The sequence below is a fragment of the Bison bison genome, unplaced genomic scaffold (assembly GCF_000754665.1).
Source record: "Bison bison bison isolate TAMUID 2011002044 unplaced genomic scaffold, Bison_UMD1.0 scf7180017864383, whole genome shotgun sequence".
Lineage (NCBI taxonomy): Eukaryota > Metazoa > Chordata > Mammalia > Artiodactyla > Bovidae > Bison > Bison bison.
The window spans coordinates 8,662,024-8,679,593 of record NW_011494955.1 but is presented as its reverse complement, the minus strand read 5'-3'; the positions used below and the strand labels follow the sequence as shown (position 1 = coordinate 8,679,593).

At 34.9% G+C, this 17,570-nt stretch overlaps 1 protein-coding gene across 6 annotated transcripts in view; it reads left to right on the top strand.

The window, feature by feature from the left end:
• The window catches only part of VEZT (vezatin, adherens junctions transmembrane protein), an 81,320-nt gene extending 65,367 nt beyond the window's left edge, over window positions 1–15,953 (top strand). For all 6 annotated transcript variants that reach the window (XM_010857998.1, XM_010857999.1, XM_010858002.1 and 3 more), the window contains 2 exons: window positions 2,852–3,059; window positions 6,435–15,953. In XM_010857998.1, coding sequence (XP_010856300.1) covers window positions 2,852–3,059; window positions 6,435–6,949 — 723 coding nt within the window. In that variant the 3' untranslated portion in view covers window positions 6,950–15,953. The remainder of the gene's footprint in view (window positions 1–2,851; window positions 3,060–6,434) is intronic.
• Window positions 15,954–17,570: the final 1,617 nt, after the last annotated feature.

Sequence of the window (17,570 nt, the reverse complement as noted above, 5' to 3'; positions counted from 1 at the left end):
ATACATGACCACAGGAAAAATCATAGCCTTGACTAGACAGACCTTTGTTGGCAAAGTAATGTCTCTGCTTTTGAATATGCTATCTAGGTTGGTCATAACTTTCCTTCCAAGGAGTAAGTGTCTTTTGATTTCATGGCTGCAGTTACCATCTGCAGTGATTTTGGAGCCCCAAAAAATAAAGTCTGACACTGTTTCCACTGTTTCCCCATCTATTTCCCATGAAGTGATAGGACCGGATGCTATGATCTTCGTTTTCTGAATGTTGAGCTTTTTCACTTTCCAATGTGTTCTCTCTCCTCTTTCACTTTCATCAAGAGGCTTTTTAGTTCCTCTTCACTTTGTGCCATAAGGGTGATGTCATTTGCATATCTGAGGTTATTGATATTTCTCCCGGCAATCTTGATTCCAGCTTGTGCTTCTTCCAGCCCAGCGTTTCTCATGATGTACTCTGCATATAAGTTAAATAAGCAGGGTGACAATATACAGCCTTGACATACTGCTTTTCCTATTTGGAGCTAGTCTGTTGTTCCATGTCCAGTTCTAACTGTTGCTTCCTGACCTGGATATAGGTTTCTCAAGGGGCAGGTCAGATGGTCTGGTATTCCCATCTCTTTCAGAATTTTCCACAGTTTATTGTGATCCACACAGTCAAAGGTTTTGGCATAGTCAATAAAGCAGAAATAGATGTTTTTCTGGAACTCTCTTGCTTTTTCGATGTTCCAGCGTATGTTGGCAATTTGATCTCTGGTTCCTCTGCCTTTTCTAAAACTAGCTTGAACATCTGGAAGTTCACAGTTCACGTATTGCTGAAGCCTGGCTTGGAGAATTTTGAGCATTACTTTACTAGCATATGAGATGAGTGCAATTGTGTGGTAGTTTGAGCATTCTTTGGCATTGCCTTTCTTTGGGACTGGAATGAAAACTGACCTTTTCCAGTCCTGTGGCCACTGCTGAATTTTCCAAATTTGCTGGCATATTGAGTGCATAAAAAATAAAAAAATTAAAAAATAGAAGCACTTTCACAGCATCATCTTCCAGGATTTGAAATAGCTCAACTGGAATTCCATCACCTCCACTAGCTTTGTTCATAGTGATGCTTCCTAAGGCCCACTTGACTTCACATTCCAGGATGTCTGGCTCTAGGTAAGTGATCACACCGTGATTATCTTGGTCATGAAGATCTTTTTTGTACAGTTCTTCTGTGTATTCTTGCCACCTCTTCTTAATATCTTCTGCTTCTGTTAGGTCCATCCCATTTCTGTGTTTTATTGAGCCCATCTTTGCATGAAATGTTCCCTTGGAATCTCTAATTTTCTTGAAGAGATCTCTAGTCTTTCCCATTCTGTTGTTTTCCTCTATTTCTTTGCATTGATCGCTAAGGAAGGCTTTCTTATCTCCCCTTGCTATTCTTTGGAACTCTGCATTCAGATGCTTGTATCTTTCCTTTTCTCCTTTGCTTTTTGCTTCTCTTCTTTTTGCAACTATTTGTAAGGCCTCCCCAGACAACCATTTTGCTTTTTTGCATTTCTTTTCCATGGGGATGGTTTGCTCCCTGTCTCCTGTACAATGCCACGAACCTCCATCCATAGTTCGTCAAGCACTCTATCTATCAGATCTAGTCCCTTAAATCTATTTCTCACTTCCACTGTATAATCATAAGGGATTTGATTTAGGTCATACCTGAATGGTCTTGTGATTTTCCCTACTTTCTTCAATTTAAGTCTGAATTTGGCAATAAGGAGTTCATGATCAGAGCCACAGTCTGCTCCCAGTCTTGTTTTTGCTGATTGTATAGAGCTTCTCCATCTTTGGCTGCAAAGAATATAATCAGTCTGATTTGTATTGACCATCTGGTGATGTCCATGAGTAGAGTCTTCTCTTGTGTTATTGGAAGAGGGTGTTTTCTATGACCAGTGCGTTCTCTTGGCAAAACTCTTTAGCCTTTGCCCTGCTTCATTCCGTATTCCAAGGCCAAATTTGCCTGTTACTCCAGGTGTTTCTTGACTTCCTACTTTTGCATTCCAGTCCCCTATAATGATAAGGACATCTTTTTTGGGTGTTAGTTCTAAAAGGTCTTGTAGGTCTTCATAGAACCATTCAACTTCAGCTTTTTCAGCATTACTGGTTGGGGCATAGACTTGGATTACTGTGATATTGAATGTTTTGCCTTGGAAACGAACAGAGATCATTCTGTCGTTTTTTAGATTGCATCCAAGTACTACATTTCGGACTCTTTTGTTGACCATGATGGCTACTCCATTTCTTCTAAGGAATTCGTGCCCACAGTAGTAGATATAATGGTCATCTGAGTTAAATTCACCATGATTAGAGGATCCCAAATAATTTTCCTTAACCATAACTGCAACAGAAGCTGAGTAATAAGGATCCTACCCTTCACCTTAGAGATAAGGAGAACCATCAGATGTGGTTTTCCCTAATCCTAGCAATGGTGTTCAGACTTCCTGAAGAGTCAGAAAGAAATACAAATGTCTATCAAAGAAAGCTAACATACCTGACTACCTCCGTAAACCAACAGCCCTGCTAATTTTGATTGATTTTGACATAGCTAATAGCTTGAATCTTGACTAGATCTATCAAATGGTATCAGAGTAGAAAAACAATGACTGAAGTTGTTAAATTTTCTTATCCACAACTCTATTTAGTATCAAGTAAGTTTCGTTAAGATTTCAGTTTATCTGTGTTTGCTTTGTATGCCCAACTTGTGCTTCAGTGACCTGTGCCAGGAGTCCTTATTTTTTTTAATCTTGGAGTTCGATAGGTTCAAATCAGTGAATGCTACTAGAAACCTGTCTGCTTGAAGTGCTGTCTTCTTTCTTTCATTCATTTTCAGGAGTTAGAAGCTTATGTAGATGATGTTGATATGGACACTGATTTCAGAAAGGATGATTTTTATTACTTGTCTCAAGAAGACAGAGAGAGACAGAAGCGTGAACATGAAGAATCCAAGAGGGTGCTCCAAGAACTGAAATCTGTGCTAGGATTTAAAGCATCGGAGGCAGAAAGGCAGAAGTGGAAGCAACTTCTGTTTAGTGATCATGGTAAGCACTGACTTCAGGGTAAAAGTTTATTTCAATGTAAGGGATTCTTTTTTCTTAAACTGTAAATCTTAGCACAGAATTGTTATGGTGTTCATTTTAGGGATCCACCAGTAAGTATAGTACTTTGTCTTTTAGAGACAAAGTCAGTTTGATCATTAAAAGAGTCATTATGTAATCCAATTTAATCAGTAAAAGAGTTACTGTATAATCAGATTGGGAATATGAAGTCAGACTTTTTCATCAGTTACTCTATTTTTCTACTAAATTTGTTTCAGTGGGTTAAAGATTCTAAACCCTGTTCTCAATTATAATTTTTAATATAACACAAAATTAATAACTGTTCACTGTTGAAACCAATGAATTAAACCCTAGGCCCTTAGCTATATCACTAGGTTACTTAATAATAGTTGATTTGAATACTGCAGAAGATGGAAGGCAGAGATGCATATGTGCACGCTGTCTCCATATTTGGATTTGTACAAAAGTGGATGACTGGTAATACCTAAGATTACCCTTGAACTTCTTTATGTAACCACCTTCTTTTCTTTAGAACTTCATGGAAGGCAGGGAGGAAGAGAGGGGAAGCTTAGTATTCAACAGTATCATCAAACTAGCTATTTCCTAATTCAAGAATTAATTCCTCTGGATTTCTAAGCAGGTAGAGTGAGACTTCCCTTCTATTTTAGTATATGAGGAGCATCAAAATCAACTGCCTTCTCTTCCCTTTCTCTTTTTCACTAGAAGTGTATAGATTATTTGGAAGGTTCCTCATCATTCTCTTTTTTTCTCTGGGGCCCTCCCATCCTCCCTTGTCCAGATGTATACTTCTTGATTTTGTCCTCCTTCTTTCTTCCCATTGATCCCCTTTATAGCCCAGGTCCTTGTAAGGCTGGGCTTCCCTGGTGGTTCTCATGGTAAAGAATCTGCCTGCAATGTAGGAGGTCCGGATTCAATCCCTGGGTCAGGAAGATCCAGTAGAGAAGGGGATTGGCTCTCCACTCCAGTATTCTTGCCTGGAGAATTTCATGGACAGAGGAGCCTAGCGGGCTACCATCCATTGGGTTGCAAAGAGTCGGACATGACTGAGCTACTAACACACACTTATAAACTTAGGCTTATATATTATAATAGCCTCTTAGCTGACTTGCATTTTCAATACCTTTTTCTTCTAAGCTATTCTTAAAGATAGCTTCTAAGCCTTTAGGTTTGCTTCTGTCTATCCTTGAAAACTAATTTGATTTTTCTCAAACAGCACATAGATAATAGCTCTCTGTCTTAAAAACCTACAGTTTTTAACTCTGATTCCTGGTTTCAAGCCTCCATCATGAGTCCCCCATATTCAACTATATTCCCCACTATTTCTAATATAGATATCTTTCTCTACTTATATCTAATTAGACAATGGTTCTGCAAGCTGGCTGTTTTTATTAATGAAAAGTATTCGTGGTGATCCCTTTCACAGGCATCCTGTCCTCTCCACCAGTCTTTCCTCCATGAGTCCCCCTCGTACTGTTCCAGTCCTGCCACCTCTCCCACTACTACAGAGCCTTGCACGCAGGGGACACTGTTGTGAAATGAAAGGATTTCTTGAGCAAAAAGCAGAGAGTTCCTGCAACCTGCTTGTCCATATATTGGGCCTTCGTAAATCAGAGATTAGGAGTATTAGATTTTAGACACTATTGTTTCCTGTGTGTTCTATTTTTTTTGTTTCTGAAATTAAATTACAGTGTTCTTAAATAGGGGCTTTATTATCCCCCACAGTATTCATTTAGAAAATTACTCAATAAGTAGATAATAAGATACGGTTTACTATTGAATCCCCAGCACATAGATCAAGAGACAGAAATCTGTACAATCCTGGAGGCTTATATTCTAGCACAGTGTTAACATACTAGTTCATTGATGCATTATACAGATTACCCACCCTCATTTAATTAACAATAATCAGGAATATCAATCAACTTCTAATATGTGTTGCTTTAAGAATTAACAGATTTATCAGCTAACACTGTACACAAAGTTGTACACAAAGTCTGAAAATAGCACTGTATATAAACTTGTATCCTTTTTTATTGTTTAGTAACTTTTTTCATGTGGCTTTAAAACTATCCTCTTGACAGTATGGGTAAAGATATAATGATGAGAGAAGTATCTCTTTTCAGGTATGTGCTTTTGATAGTTTATATTTGAAAAGGCATAATGCTAATTTAGTTTATGAAAATAAGTAAAAAGCTGATACCTTAAAATGCTTTTCCCATGAAAAATTTCAGTACATCTTCCAGAGTTGTTTTCATCTCTGCCTACAGGGGTAAAGTCCGAATGGAATTAGAGAGGGAAATTCTACACTGGAACCTGCTGTGGCCATTTTTTTCTGTTGTTGCTGCTTCTCTAGTGGAGTTACTGCAGCTTAGGGATCTGTTTCTTGGAAATGGACACGTTTTACAAATTATTTTTTAAAATAAACGCCAGATCTTCAAGACGCACTTTTTTTTCTTCCGTCATGCTTCATAACATATTGTATTGTACTAACCCCTCATACTGGGAGGAGAGACTGCATAGCAAGCAACCCACTGCCTACTAACATCAAGAGGGGCTAAATAAAACTTCATTTTCCTTGAAAGGACAACTTCTGCCGTATGGATGTAATATTTATGTATTACGCTTTGTACAGTAGTTGATATGGAATACAGGTTTTATTTTATTTTATATTTTTCTGTGGCGTTAAAATATGTAGAAGTTACGGCTTTACTGTCATCAGGGTCTTATGAGGTGGTTGACAAGTGAGTTGAATTGTATGTTGTAATTTTTTTCCATGATATTTTAACTTGTAAATATGTGTGTGTTGATGATGATAGGATTATTACTTGAATTACTGTTAGGTGTTTCATCTCTCATACTATGGGTGAAACCATGCTGCTTATCCTTTAGTACAGTGGCTCTCAAACTCATGTGCGCATCAGAATCCAGCAGAGGGCTTGTCAAACCTTAGCCAGTCCTCCTTCAGTTTCCGATTCAGTAGGTATGGGGTGGAGCTGAAGAATTTTCATTTCTAAAAAATTCCTAGGTGATGCTGACTGATGCTGTTGGTTCAAGAGCCACACCTTGAAAACACTGCTATAATGGTTTGAATTAAGAGAATACATGAGGTGTTTTAAAATATTTATCAAAACCCCATCTCATTTCATGTCTTAGGTATTTGATCTCTTATAAAGTTCTCTGGTTTTATAAATTTACTTTGATTTACTAGAAAGTTTTATTTAGCTTTTATTTATTGTTCTTTATAAGAAAAACCTACTGGGAGTTTAAATTAAAGTTTAAATCATTGCTGGGTTTTTAGTTATTATTTTTCTTTCTTTTTTTTTTTTTCCTTTGAAGCTGTGTTGAAATCCTTGTCTCCTGTAGACCCAGTGGAACCCATAAGTAATTCAGAGCCATCAGTGGATTCAGATATGGGGAAAGTTGGTAAAAATGATACTGAAGAGGAAAATAATAAAACCTCTACAGCTGACAATGAAATAAGTAGTAGGACTGAGTATTTATGTGAATACCCTGTAGATGGTAAAAGTAAAGACAATTCTGCAAATGAAGTCTTCTTCCAAGGAGCTGAAGAAAGAGCACATTACCAATGTGAGAGTGAAGATGAGTCTCCGCAGGCAGATGTAGATGGCCTGGCCCCTGCCCACCCAACCCCCAGGGTCTCATCACAGCCCTCCATCAAGCAGAGGCTGGCACAGCTACAGCTGTCCCCTGGTTTCACTTTCACTGCTGGCCTCGCTGCAGAAGTGGCTGCTAGATCTCTCTCCTTTACCACCATGCAGGAACAGACTTTTGGTGATGAGGAGGAAGAACACATAATACAAGAAAATGAAAATGAGGTAGAAGAAAAGTAAGAACCAAGATTTACGTGAAGGATTTTATTCTTTTTTTGTGAAAGTGTTTTAACTTCAAGACTAGAAATTCCACTGGAAAGGGAAAATGAGTGTAAGTTTACTGTGTTTAAAGCTAAGATGTGAAATTATAGGAAGAACCTGGGTTTGAACAACTGATCTGGAAATACTAGTTACCTATAAATGGCAGACCTTTTAGGAGAATAAGAGAAAGGTAAGGGCTCTCTTGAATAAATTGCTGTTTTATTTGCAGCATGACTGATTGATCTTGGAAACTCTTTAAGTATCTTTAATAACAAATGAATTTATCATTTCTTGCCAGAATTTACTACCATAAAATGACTGGGATAATTCTGTTGCAAGAATATTAACATTTAGTAAGGCTCCTTTTTACTGTATTCTCGCAGTTAATAACTGCAGCTATTATGTCAATAACAAGTTGTTTGTATTTAATTTTTGTTTATACCAGTCTTAAAGATACACGTTCTGAATAAAAAAAGTTGAATTCATGAAATTGATGTGTACTGGGGTTTGGAACTAAAACATGGTTTCGAAAGTACTTGGGTTGTAGCATGTGTCCTTGTTTGTATGTGTATTCAGTATCTTAAGATTTCTTAATGATCTTGTAAAGAAAAACATTGCACCTTTTTAGGAATTATCCTTTAAGTTTTTGTATATTTATCTTTTTCTGTTATTGCAACTAAAAGAGATGATACCAAAGTGGGATCTCTGTAGTTCGAGGCCTCATCCCCGACTTTATAAAAAGGTTTCTTCCATCAGTTTCCCTAGAGATAATGGGTGCCATTGCCATCAGTAAATCATGATGCTGCTAATTTCTAGCCTGAAGCTGTACCCTCTCCACCTTAATAAGATTATGGAAACATCCTGTTGACTTCTTGGAAAGCATCCTTGTCTCCTTAATAACTTTATTTACAAACTACCTCCTAAGACGTTGCTTTCCAAATTGTCTCAGTTTCATCTGTTTTGTGTTGTGATTACGTTTTCAAAGTGATATTTTCAAGAGTATATGTTTTTTACTACCTATAGCTCCTATGCACTGACATAGTTTACAGATGTTATTTGAGGAAAATGTAGGAAAAACTCTATGCTACTGTACTAGAAAGGAAATTATGAATCTAGTGTGCCTTTGGAGTTAAAGAAACACATTTAAATTCTTGTAACTTAGCACTTCAAATGAGTAAATTTTTGTATACCAAAGGGGATTTTTTTTTTTTCCAGTAATCTAAGGAATTTTATTTTTGGTCCCGAGGAAAAACTTCGTTCTGCTTTATATGAATAATAGCGATTTCATATACTATAAGTGATTCTGCCAGTTGCCAAATATTCTGGGACTTACCCATAATTAAGCTCTTAGGAGCAATATGTTAGGGTGGGCCTGTAACACTTAGAAATAGCTAAATTTCAAGAAAAAATTTTGTGTTGTAACTATTACAGTCTTAAATGATAATGCTTAGAGTTTATTTTCACTTGAAATTGCTTAGTTTGCCAACTCCTTTTTTCCTTGAATTTAGAATTATGGAAAAACTTGGATAATCTTTCTCTAAATCTATATAACCTTATACACAGAATTAGAGTTTAATCATTTTTAATTCTATTATTATATATATATTTTTTACTACACCAGTTTGTGGGAAATATCTTCATTATATTATGCCAGTTTTATTTAATACTTTCTAAAATGGTACTTTTTAATTTTGAAAGACTAATTTTAATCAGGAATTCTTTTTTATTATTATTTTTAATCAGGAATTCTTAACCTTCCATTCTGATCTGTTTTATTCACTAGTTGTTACTTAGTTCTATGAAAATTCTACTTGAAATCATGATAAGAAGGGTCTTGGAATTGTAATTGAATGTTCTTTTATGTACTTTTCAAAATTTGTCATTTTTTAGAATATTTCCAAGGTAAAAAATTATTTTACCTGTGAAAATTCCTTATTTTCTCTTACAATAGTCTAGCGGTCAGTGTTTCTCTGTTCCTCTCCCCACCCTCCACCCACCCCCGTGGGCCCACCTGCATTAAAATAAACTGTAGGTCTTATTTTTTTTTAATACAGATTTGGGGCCGTACTCTCAATTATTCTTAGTGGTCATTTTGGAACAAGATGTAGGTGATATTTATACCCAGTAAAAATCTAACAACTCTGTCTAGGACCTTATTGTTCTTGCCATGAATACCTTAGGAAATAAATAACTCAGTGTAACATACCTAGATATTTTTGTTACTTTTCTCAGAATATTTCAATTTTCCTTATCAGGCTTGTGACTAGTTTTATGGCTGTCACCCTCTGTCCAAAAGAAGCCCTCTGGGGAAAATATTTTGTGGGGAAAACTTGTAATTGTGCTTTCCAAATTTAACAATGGTATTTTGACAGAATAATTCTTGTAAGGAGTAATACCGTGAGAGCTTTTAATATAAATGTTTCTATAAAAAAGGCATTTAGGTCACTCTTAAAGACAAGATTTTTGCCCCTTGCCTACAGTTAGGAAAGTCATGGCAGTAAATGATCTGGTGACAGTTATCATATCTTAAATCCTTTTTTCCCCAAGCCTTCAGTGAAAGTCTACACATCTGGCCTATCTAGGGCCAGACTGTTGCTGGTCCTGGATTGGCAGGTCGTCGCTTATTTTCACAAGTTGTCTCTTTGATCTGACTTCCAAAGTTAAGTCCTCATTAAAATCAATTGTACTTAACAGCGTGTGAATATATTTCATTAGAAACTCATGCAGTTGACTCAAGTTTAATTTCTGAAGTTGTTGAAGATAAAGTCAGAAAAAAATGCATTTAAGGCAACTTTCTATGGAAATTTAAGAATATGGTTTTAAAGAATTAATATAGAAGGATAGACCTGAGTTTAAATCCCAGATCTCTATAATTTAAAAGCTATCAGTGCAGCTGAAGTAATAATATCATGGAGAGTTTTTATATTAAAACCCAAATTCTCTGAATTACTAAATGATATTTGTGACTTCTGACTTCTCAGACATAGTTAAAAAGAAAATAAAACTTTTGAGGCTGGGAAACAAGACCTGTTTATATTAGTAAGCAGTTAGTAAATATGTTAATAAAATAGGTCAAAAAATTTAACTCAACTTTTTTGAAAAATAAATAGTAATATTCTGATTCACATAATAAAAATGGTAAAGTTTTTAATGTTAAAGCATAAAAAGAATTAAGTTCTGATACATTTCATACAACTATAAGTCACTGGAGTATATTAGTCAAAAGCAACCCTAGAGGTCATTTCACTCTGATGACTGACTTTTACTTACACATCATCAGTAATGTAAAATATGAAATATTTTGATAAATTTATATCATGTGGGAAGAAAAGGTCAATGGATCTGGTTTAATCATAGCATATTGTTTCTCTATCTGAACAAAACAAGAGCTGCATACCATAAGGCTGTAGTATAGCTCATTATTTGAACTAAAGTGGATAATCAGAAAAAGCATAAAGATTGATTTATCCCTCCAATTCTATTTATAAGACATTTATGCAAATCACACTGAGAATTACAAGATGAGCTACAGGTAACACCCTGGTGGTTCAGTGGTTAGGACTCCATGCTTCCATTGCAGGGGCCATGGGTTCAGCTCCTCATTGGGGAACTAAGATCCCACATGCCACATGGTGCAACCAAAAAAAAAAAGAAAACTACAAATATTTTAGAAGGGAAAATATCTTAAATACAGTAACAATCCATTTATATCATCATTGGCTATATCATATGCTAAGGCGGCTATCTTGCATAATTTAATTTTTCAGTTAACTGAGGCAAATCCATTTAATCATTATTTTTTTAACAGTTTTATAAGAAATATTCTAAATATACTTTCTACTTCTCTGTATTTTCTTTGTCATCTTTAAGAACATGGGGTGATAACAGAAATCCACCCTTAGGGGCTGCTGAAATATAGAATGCCCTTTACTACGTGACCTTGTGTTGCTGTGCTTTTTGAGTCATATCTGTTTTTCACAGTTTCTCTATCTTCCCTTATAATCAGTTGTCACTTTTTGCTGCTGTCCTGTATGCCTGCTTCCCGCACTAGGCCCCTAACTTGCTGCTTCTAATCTGCTGTGGACTGAGAAACCAGATTGCCAAGCTTGCTAGAATTGTGTCTAAAATAAGAGTAAGTAGACTGAACAAGGCTTAAGGGGCTTTTCTGTCAGTACAGTGCATGGACTTTGTGGTACCTGTTTGGCTGCTCAGCATACTTTTGTTTGCTTCTTAGTTCTTTACGAAGAATTTGCTAAAAATACTTGTTTGAATATGTGATTGCCATACATTTAGAGTATTAATTCAGTTTTTATATGGTGATGTTTCTAAGACTCTCCATTAATGAATTCAGCCATAAAAGAAAATTTGACTATCTTTGTATAAATCACTGTATATATTTTAGGAAAATGTTAAATATTTTGTTCTTGCTAAGTGTTCTAATATAGTATGCAGACTTAAAACTTAGAGCACTATAAGTAGACTTCAACTCTGTTCACCAAGATTTATATTCTAGAACTATTGGTTTGAGACTAAACATGCATGGCTAATTTAGTAAGAACTGCCTAACTGAATATTTGGGGAATGAGTCATTCTAGATATCCCAGTTTTCTGTGGAGCTTAAACCTCTAAAGAGCTTTTAAATTTTTTGGAATTACTGAAGAAAATCTTTTTAAAACAATATGCATCACTGCCTTCTTAAGCAATATATGAAATACATTGAAAAAATTTTGATGTCAAAATGATTGTTACTAACAACAGTTTTACTGTAATAAACTACTCAGGCACTGAAAGTTATATGCCCCTTTACTAAATAAGTCATTCTGCTGTGCCTTTGATTTCTAATAGTTTTGATTCTCTATTACTGCTCACTGAAGTGTGCCTGTAGCAATAGCCTTTCTCTACCTTCATAATGTTCCTTCTAGACTGCTTCAGTTTTGGAAAACAGCTGACTGAGACAGCTAGCATAATGTATAAAAAATACAAAGAGTAAACTGACTCAGTGAAAACCTGAAAAACTGGATTATACCTAACTACATGAATTATAACTTATTACCTGTTTCATTGCTGTCTTTAAGTGTACTAGATTAGAGTCCTGTTCTCAGAATAGAAGAGCTGTCAGTATACCAAAGAAACCATTTTGTTTCCATACCTTACCTTCTATATATTTCACGCTGCTAATATTTTTGGCGCTGATTAAAACCAGTGTAGTCAAATTAGCTTTTTCTATAGTACTTTCTATTTGAATTGGATACCGCACGATGCCAAGGATTTCTTTGGCTAGGTTGTTTTTGTTATGTCAGTTTTGTTTTTAGAGAAATGTATCCTCATTTTCAAAACACGAAGTAGGTTGAGCCCTGGAAAATAAGGAAAGTTTTGTTATTGATACTATGGAGAACTGAACGGTAATAAGGATTTTAGACTCAAAACAATTATACACAGGAAAATTATTCTTTGATTATACAAGTTTTTAAGATACTATCTTTTATTCAATTAAATGTATATTAAAAGCTGGCCAAACATAAAAGTGTTAGATCTAATGATCTTGACAGATACTTGAATGACTAAATTCCCACTGCCATTCTGTATTTTGCATGTTTAAGTTATAATTTTATGTGTTAATCAAGCATGATTATTTTTCTTGTGAAAAATAAACATTAGATTTGCATGTTATATAATATCTGCAAGTAAAATTCAAACCTGTCCAGAAAGGGATACTTGTCTGATATCAGCACTGAACTACTTGCTTTTACCAAAGTCTGATTGTGTTTTAGTAACCATATGTTGATTCATCCTGCCATCTAATTACACGGTAATTAGAGAATCAGCCCACTTATTTTATGGCCATGCCTCAAAGTCAGCTTTCAGTTATTCATGCTGCTAGAAGGGAATTATGATACAATTTTCATCAAAAAATAGATGATCCAAAACACTGTCTTAAGTTGAAGCTGCCATTACAAAATAGTTATGAAGCCAAACTTGGTTTGGTGATACAAGGAGAAAAATTCTCTTTAAGTGTAGTTGTGAGAAGAAAATGACTCTACCTAGTATAATTGCTGTAAATCAAAAAGAGGGTGAATTGATTCCAGAATTCACATATACAGAAGTTTAACATGAATAAGGAGTTGATTTTTATGGATATCCTAAAATGTGTGATAAATTAAAATACATATGTTTTAAATGCTATAAATTTTAATATATATTTTAACCTGTGAGCGATTCAGTTAGTTTCATTTCTATTTACTAATTTCATTTGTTAAATATCAAACATTTTACTGCAACAGGACAGTATTTAAGTTGTGTATACTTTGGAATACACTGTTTTTAAAAGTGAGTGTATTCTGTGAGATACTGTTGCACAAGTATATTTCTCCTCTCATTTATATTTTAAGAGTTTCTCCAAATAAGAGAGAATTTTACTATTTTGGACTTGACATTTTTCACTTTTTAGCATTTTCTTAAAGGTCGGCTACCTACAAATTATTTTATCATTGAACATATTTTAAAAACTAACACAGTCTTTTACAAGTAATTACATTCTTTTTCCCTTCCCAAGTACATCTATAATATATTAGCTCAAATGGAATCTGTATTAGCTGAATCACAGTATTTTCTGCACTTTTATTTCACCAACTTGTACTTCTGTTCATAACATGATTTAAATAATGCTTACTCAAGCACAGTACTAGCATCTGTCGACATACAGAAAGCTCCAGATATGTTACACCCATCCCTTAAAGACTGGCTTATGGTTCTGGTACAGCCCTGGAGGTCCAAATGAGTGAAAAGCCAGAAGTCTGCCTGAGCTGAAAACACTCCCAAGGAGTTTGGTTTTGTTTGGGTTTGTTCTAGGTATGGTCCCAGGGATCCCAGATCAAACCAGGCCCCTGGGCCTATCCTAGAACCAACCTAAACTCGCGCATCATTCCTGGAACGTCAAGAGTGTGAAGGCTGAAGACAACCTGAAGCTGACGAGACATACTGAGTTTAATGTTTTTTTTGTATGTGTGCCTATGTGTGAACAAGAATTGGTTCCTTAATCCTTCTCAAATAGAGGGATGACAGTGGACAAGATAGTCTTACCAGACTTTGACATTATAGTAATTTATCACAATAGGAACATGGTATATAATATGGTTATTATTAATTGCCAGTGAGAAGCATTGTTCTTAAAATTTTTATTATCTGGTCTCTATTTTTAGGGTAAGCAACTTAGCCACCAAAACAAATTTCCCTCCTCCCCAAATTCATGATTTCTGCTTTTGCTTTTCTCAAAAACTTTCTACTCAACAATAGTATCACAGTCTCATTTAACTAATTTTTCGTAGTTTCTAAAAAGGTATTCTAAAAAGTCTTTGCTTTCTTGCTGCATTGTAGGTGATTCTTAAACTCTTGTTTCTGGAATTTAATGCCTTTTTCTTTTAATCTGTTACTGAATCTACCACATTGCTTTCAGCTTGCTTTTTGAAATTCAGATCTGGGGAGAACTTGAGCAACATTTGTAGATGCTCCATCCCTGTTAGACTCAATGTAGGCTGCATTTTGGAATCTGCTATAAGATTTTTAGCAAGGTTCTTTATTTTTGTTCCCTGCTGCTCTGGATTTTTAAAATATTCTGACCTAGTTGATTTATCAAATGGCCTCATATTATAACATCACTATAGTCATATACATGTTTTTATTTAATTTGGAGAACAAGATTTCTGAACAGGCATATTGAAAACACCCCCAAAGGTTGTTATACACCTTTGGTTATTATATTTGTATATTGTATTATACAATATAATATTTGTATATTATACAAAATAATATTTGTATATTATATTATACACCAAAGGTTATTAATACACAATGAAAATGTATACTTTTGGTAATACTAGCATTTCAGTAGATTTAGACCATGTTTGAAGTAATTGCAGACTAAGCAGGGACTGTACCTGTGAAAGCAGCTGAAACTGTGCTATTCTTCCAAGCCTTGTCACACTAGAAAACTCTGGCCAGTGAGGTGTCCTTTAAAATAGGACTGAGAGACTGTCGAGGCTCATCTGAAGAACTCAACCCTGGGCTTATTTCTGTATTACATTCGTTATGTAGATGCTTCATCCCATGGATTCTGTTATTTTTGCCTTTTAAATCTTGCTATGTTTACGCTTCTCAATGTTTTTCTTTTTGCACAATGTTTTCCTGTTTGTGTAAATCAAAGCACTGTACATGTTACTCTGTGTGTGTGTATATATTCTTAATAAAAGAGTAGACTATGGGTCTACTGATTTTGAATTTTAAAGCTAAATGATTTAAATGTGTTTTATTGTCTTGTAAATTCACTCTTAATTTATGCCTCAAGTCTTCTCATTCATTTTTTTCTCTAATGCACTATATAGATTTAATAGGTGAGCCTTATTTTCATCTTCTGCCAGAATTTGACATTTTGTGTTCACCCAAACATGAAGAAGTTCTGTCATCTGCATTCTTATATCAGTGCACAGTTAACTTTATTTCTTGACAGTTAGCCCAGCTTATGTTTATATACAGTAAGTATTCTTGGTTATGGGAAGGGGCCTGTCTACTCACTTTTAACATGGTTATTTATGAACACTGACAATAGGAATTTGCATACTGTCCTACAAAGTTGATGCTTATTTACATAGGAAGTTTCTAAAGTCTGCCTTCACTTTAGATATTTTCAGAGTGTTAAGGTGTATTTTTTAAATATCATTTGAAAATATTCTTTCAGAGATGCTTTAATTTTTACTTTTTGACTACTTATGTTTTATATGGTAAAACTACGTTTCCAACCCTACTTGAAGACTTGAGAGTATAACCTTTTTTGAACAGTAATTTCTTTGATAACTCTATGTATTTTATCATAATGCATTTTTGTGAACTGTTTTAAAAGATTTTACAAAATCCCAACAGTAGGTTTGTACATATCTCTATTATTGTCGTTCCTCCTTAGCCTAAGTCTCCAATAAAATCTGTACTTCTTTATACTTTGTACCTTTTGTATTCTGGTGTTTGTCACATGAATTAGCCAAAAGATAAAATTTCTTTTTCTGTTTCTTCTGTCTTTATTTTTTTATTGGACTTTTTTTTTTTTTTCCCCAGTATTTTTTCCCAAAAGACAGTGGTTGTCTAGGAAAGCCTTGGATTCATTAGTCTAAGTTTGTTTGATCATTCAGGTGCCTCACATGAGACTTTATCAGCGCAAAAGCAGCAGGTTAAGTGTAAAAACTCCATTTTAACATTCTCTGTGACATTCTTATCCTGTTACATTTGTTGCCTTACATGACCTCCCTTACAGAAAGGGCCTGTTGAACTAATAAGGGAGTTAAGGTCCTGTGGATCATACTTTTCCTGTGTAATGAATGGAAAGTTGGTTTTAACTTTCCTAAGCTTAGCTATAGACTTGGGAACATTCATGGTAATTCCACAGTGGCTCTTCAGACTGAATGCTGGTTAAAGAGAAAGTGATCTTCCTTGAACTGAACTTTTAAATAAATAAGCTACCCCTTTGCAGAAAAGATTTGAGGCAAGGAAATTTTGCTCTTGTCTGAGATTTTTTTAATTAAAAATGCAAAGATAAAGTAGATTGTATATAGTTTACTCTACCGGATCCTGAAGTCATTGGGTAGGAAATATCCCATATGATAATCACTCCTTGTCTTCACAGTTTGCTTTTGAAGATCCTTAGCAGATGTGCCATAACCATTGAAAATAAAGTTGGCAAATAGTAATTTTCCCCGAATATACATCTGTAAAAATTAATAAAACTCTTAGAGAAAATGGCCAGATGAAAATTAGTCCTGTTTGTTTGAAGTAACATCTTAGATGTGTCTGTACAAGAAAATATTAATTTTTATATACAAAATAATGTTAGGTAATAAACATGTTCCTAGAATCCAGATAAGTTGTTTGAAGATTAAAAAAACAGGCTCAGTTGTTTTCTCACTCAAAGTCATACACATGAGGTGGCAGAACCAATGTCCAAACCAATTCTAAAAGGATAACCAGCCTTCATCATTATGGTAAGCTACTTGTGGATACATTTAATTTTACAGCTAACCTCTAGGATAAAGTAGAAAGACCTGAATTGGAAGTCAGTAGAGTTGGATTGTGGACAAAGCTACTTTCTCAGTCTCAGACAAATCATTTAATCATAATGAGCCACAGTTTGCTCAGTAAGAAAAAGACAGTTGCTCATGTGAATGTATGGCAAAACCCACCACAATATTATAAAGTAATTAGCTTCCAAATAAAATAGAAAAAGACAGTTGTCATTTATGAATTGGACTAGACTTCCAAAATCCTCTTCTAGGAGTAAGATTCTCAGATTGTCTCTTTCTTAAAGAGATACAGTTCCACTATGTAAAGCCATATTTGTCTTTTCCTTCCAGGGTGCAAGAGAGCTAATATTTAGGCACAGGTGAGCATCTTGGAAATTATTCAATTTTTAGAGGCTAGAAAGGTTAAGAAGAGGTGGCAGGGGAAGGAGATAGTAGTTTTAAAACAATGTAGCTGGTTCCAACACAGAAAATAACCTAAGAAGTAAGTGTACCGTATTTTTAAAGTTGGCCAATACAAGTGCTTTAACGGGACTGGAAGG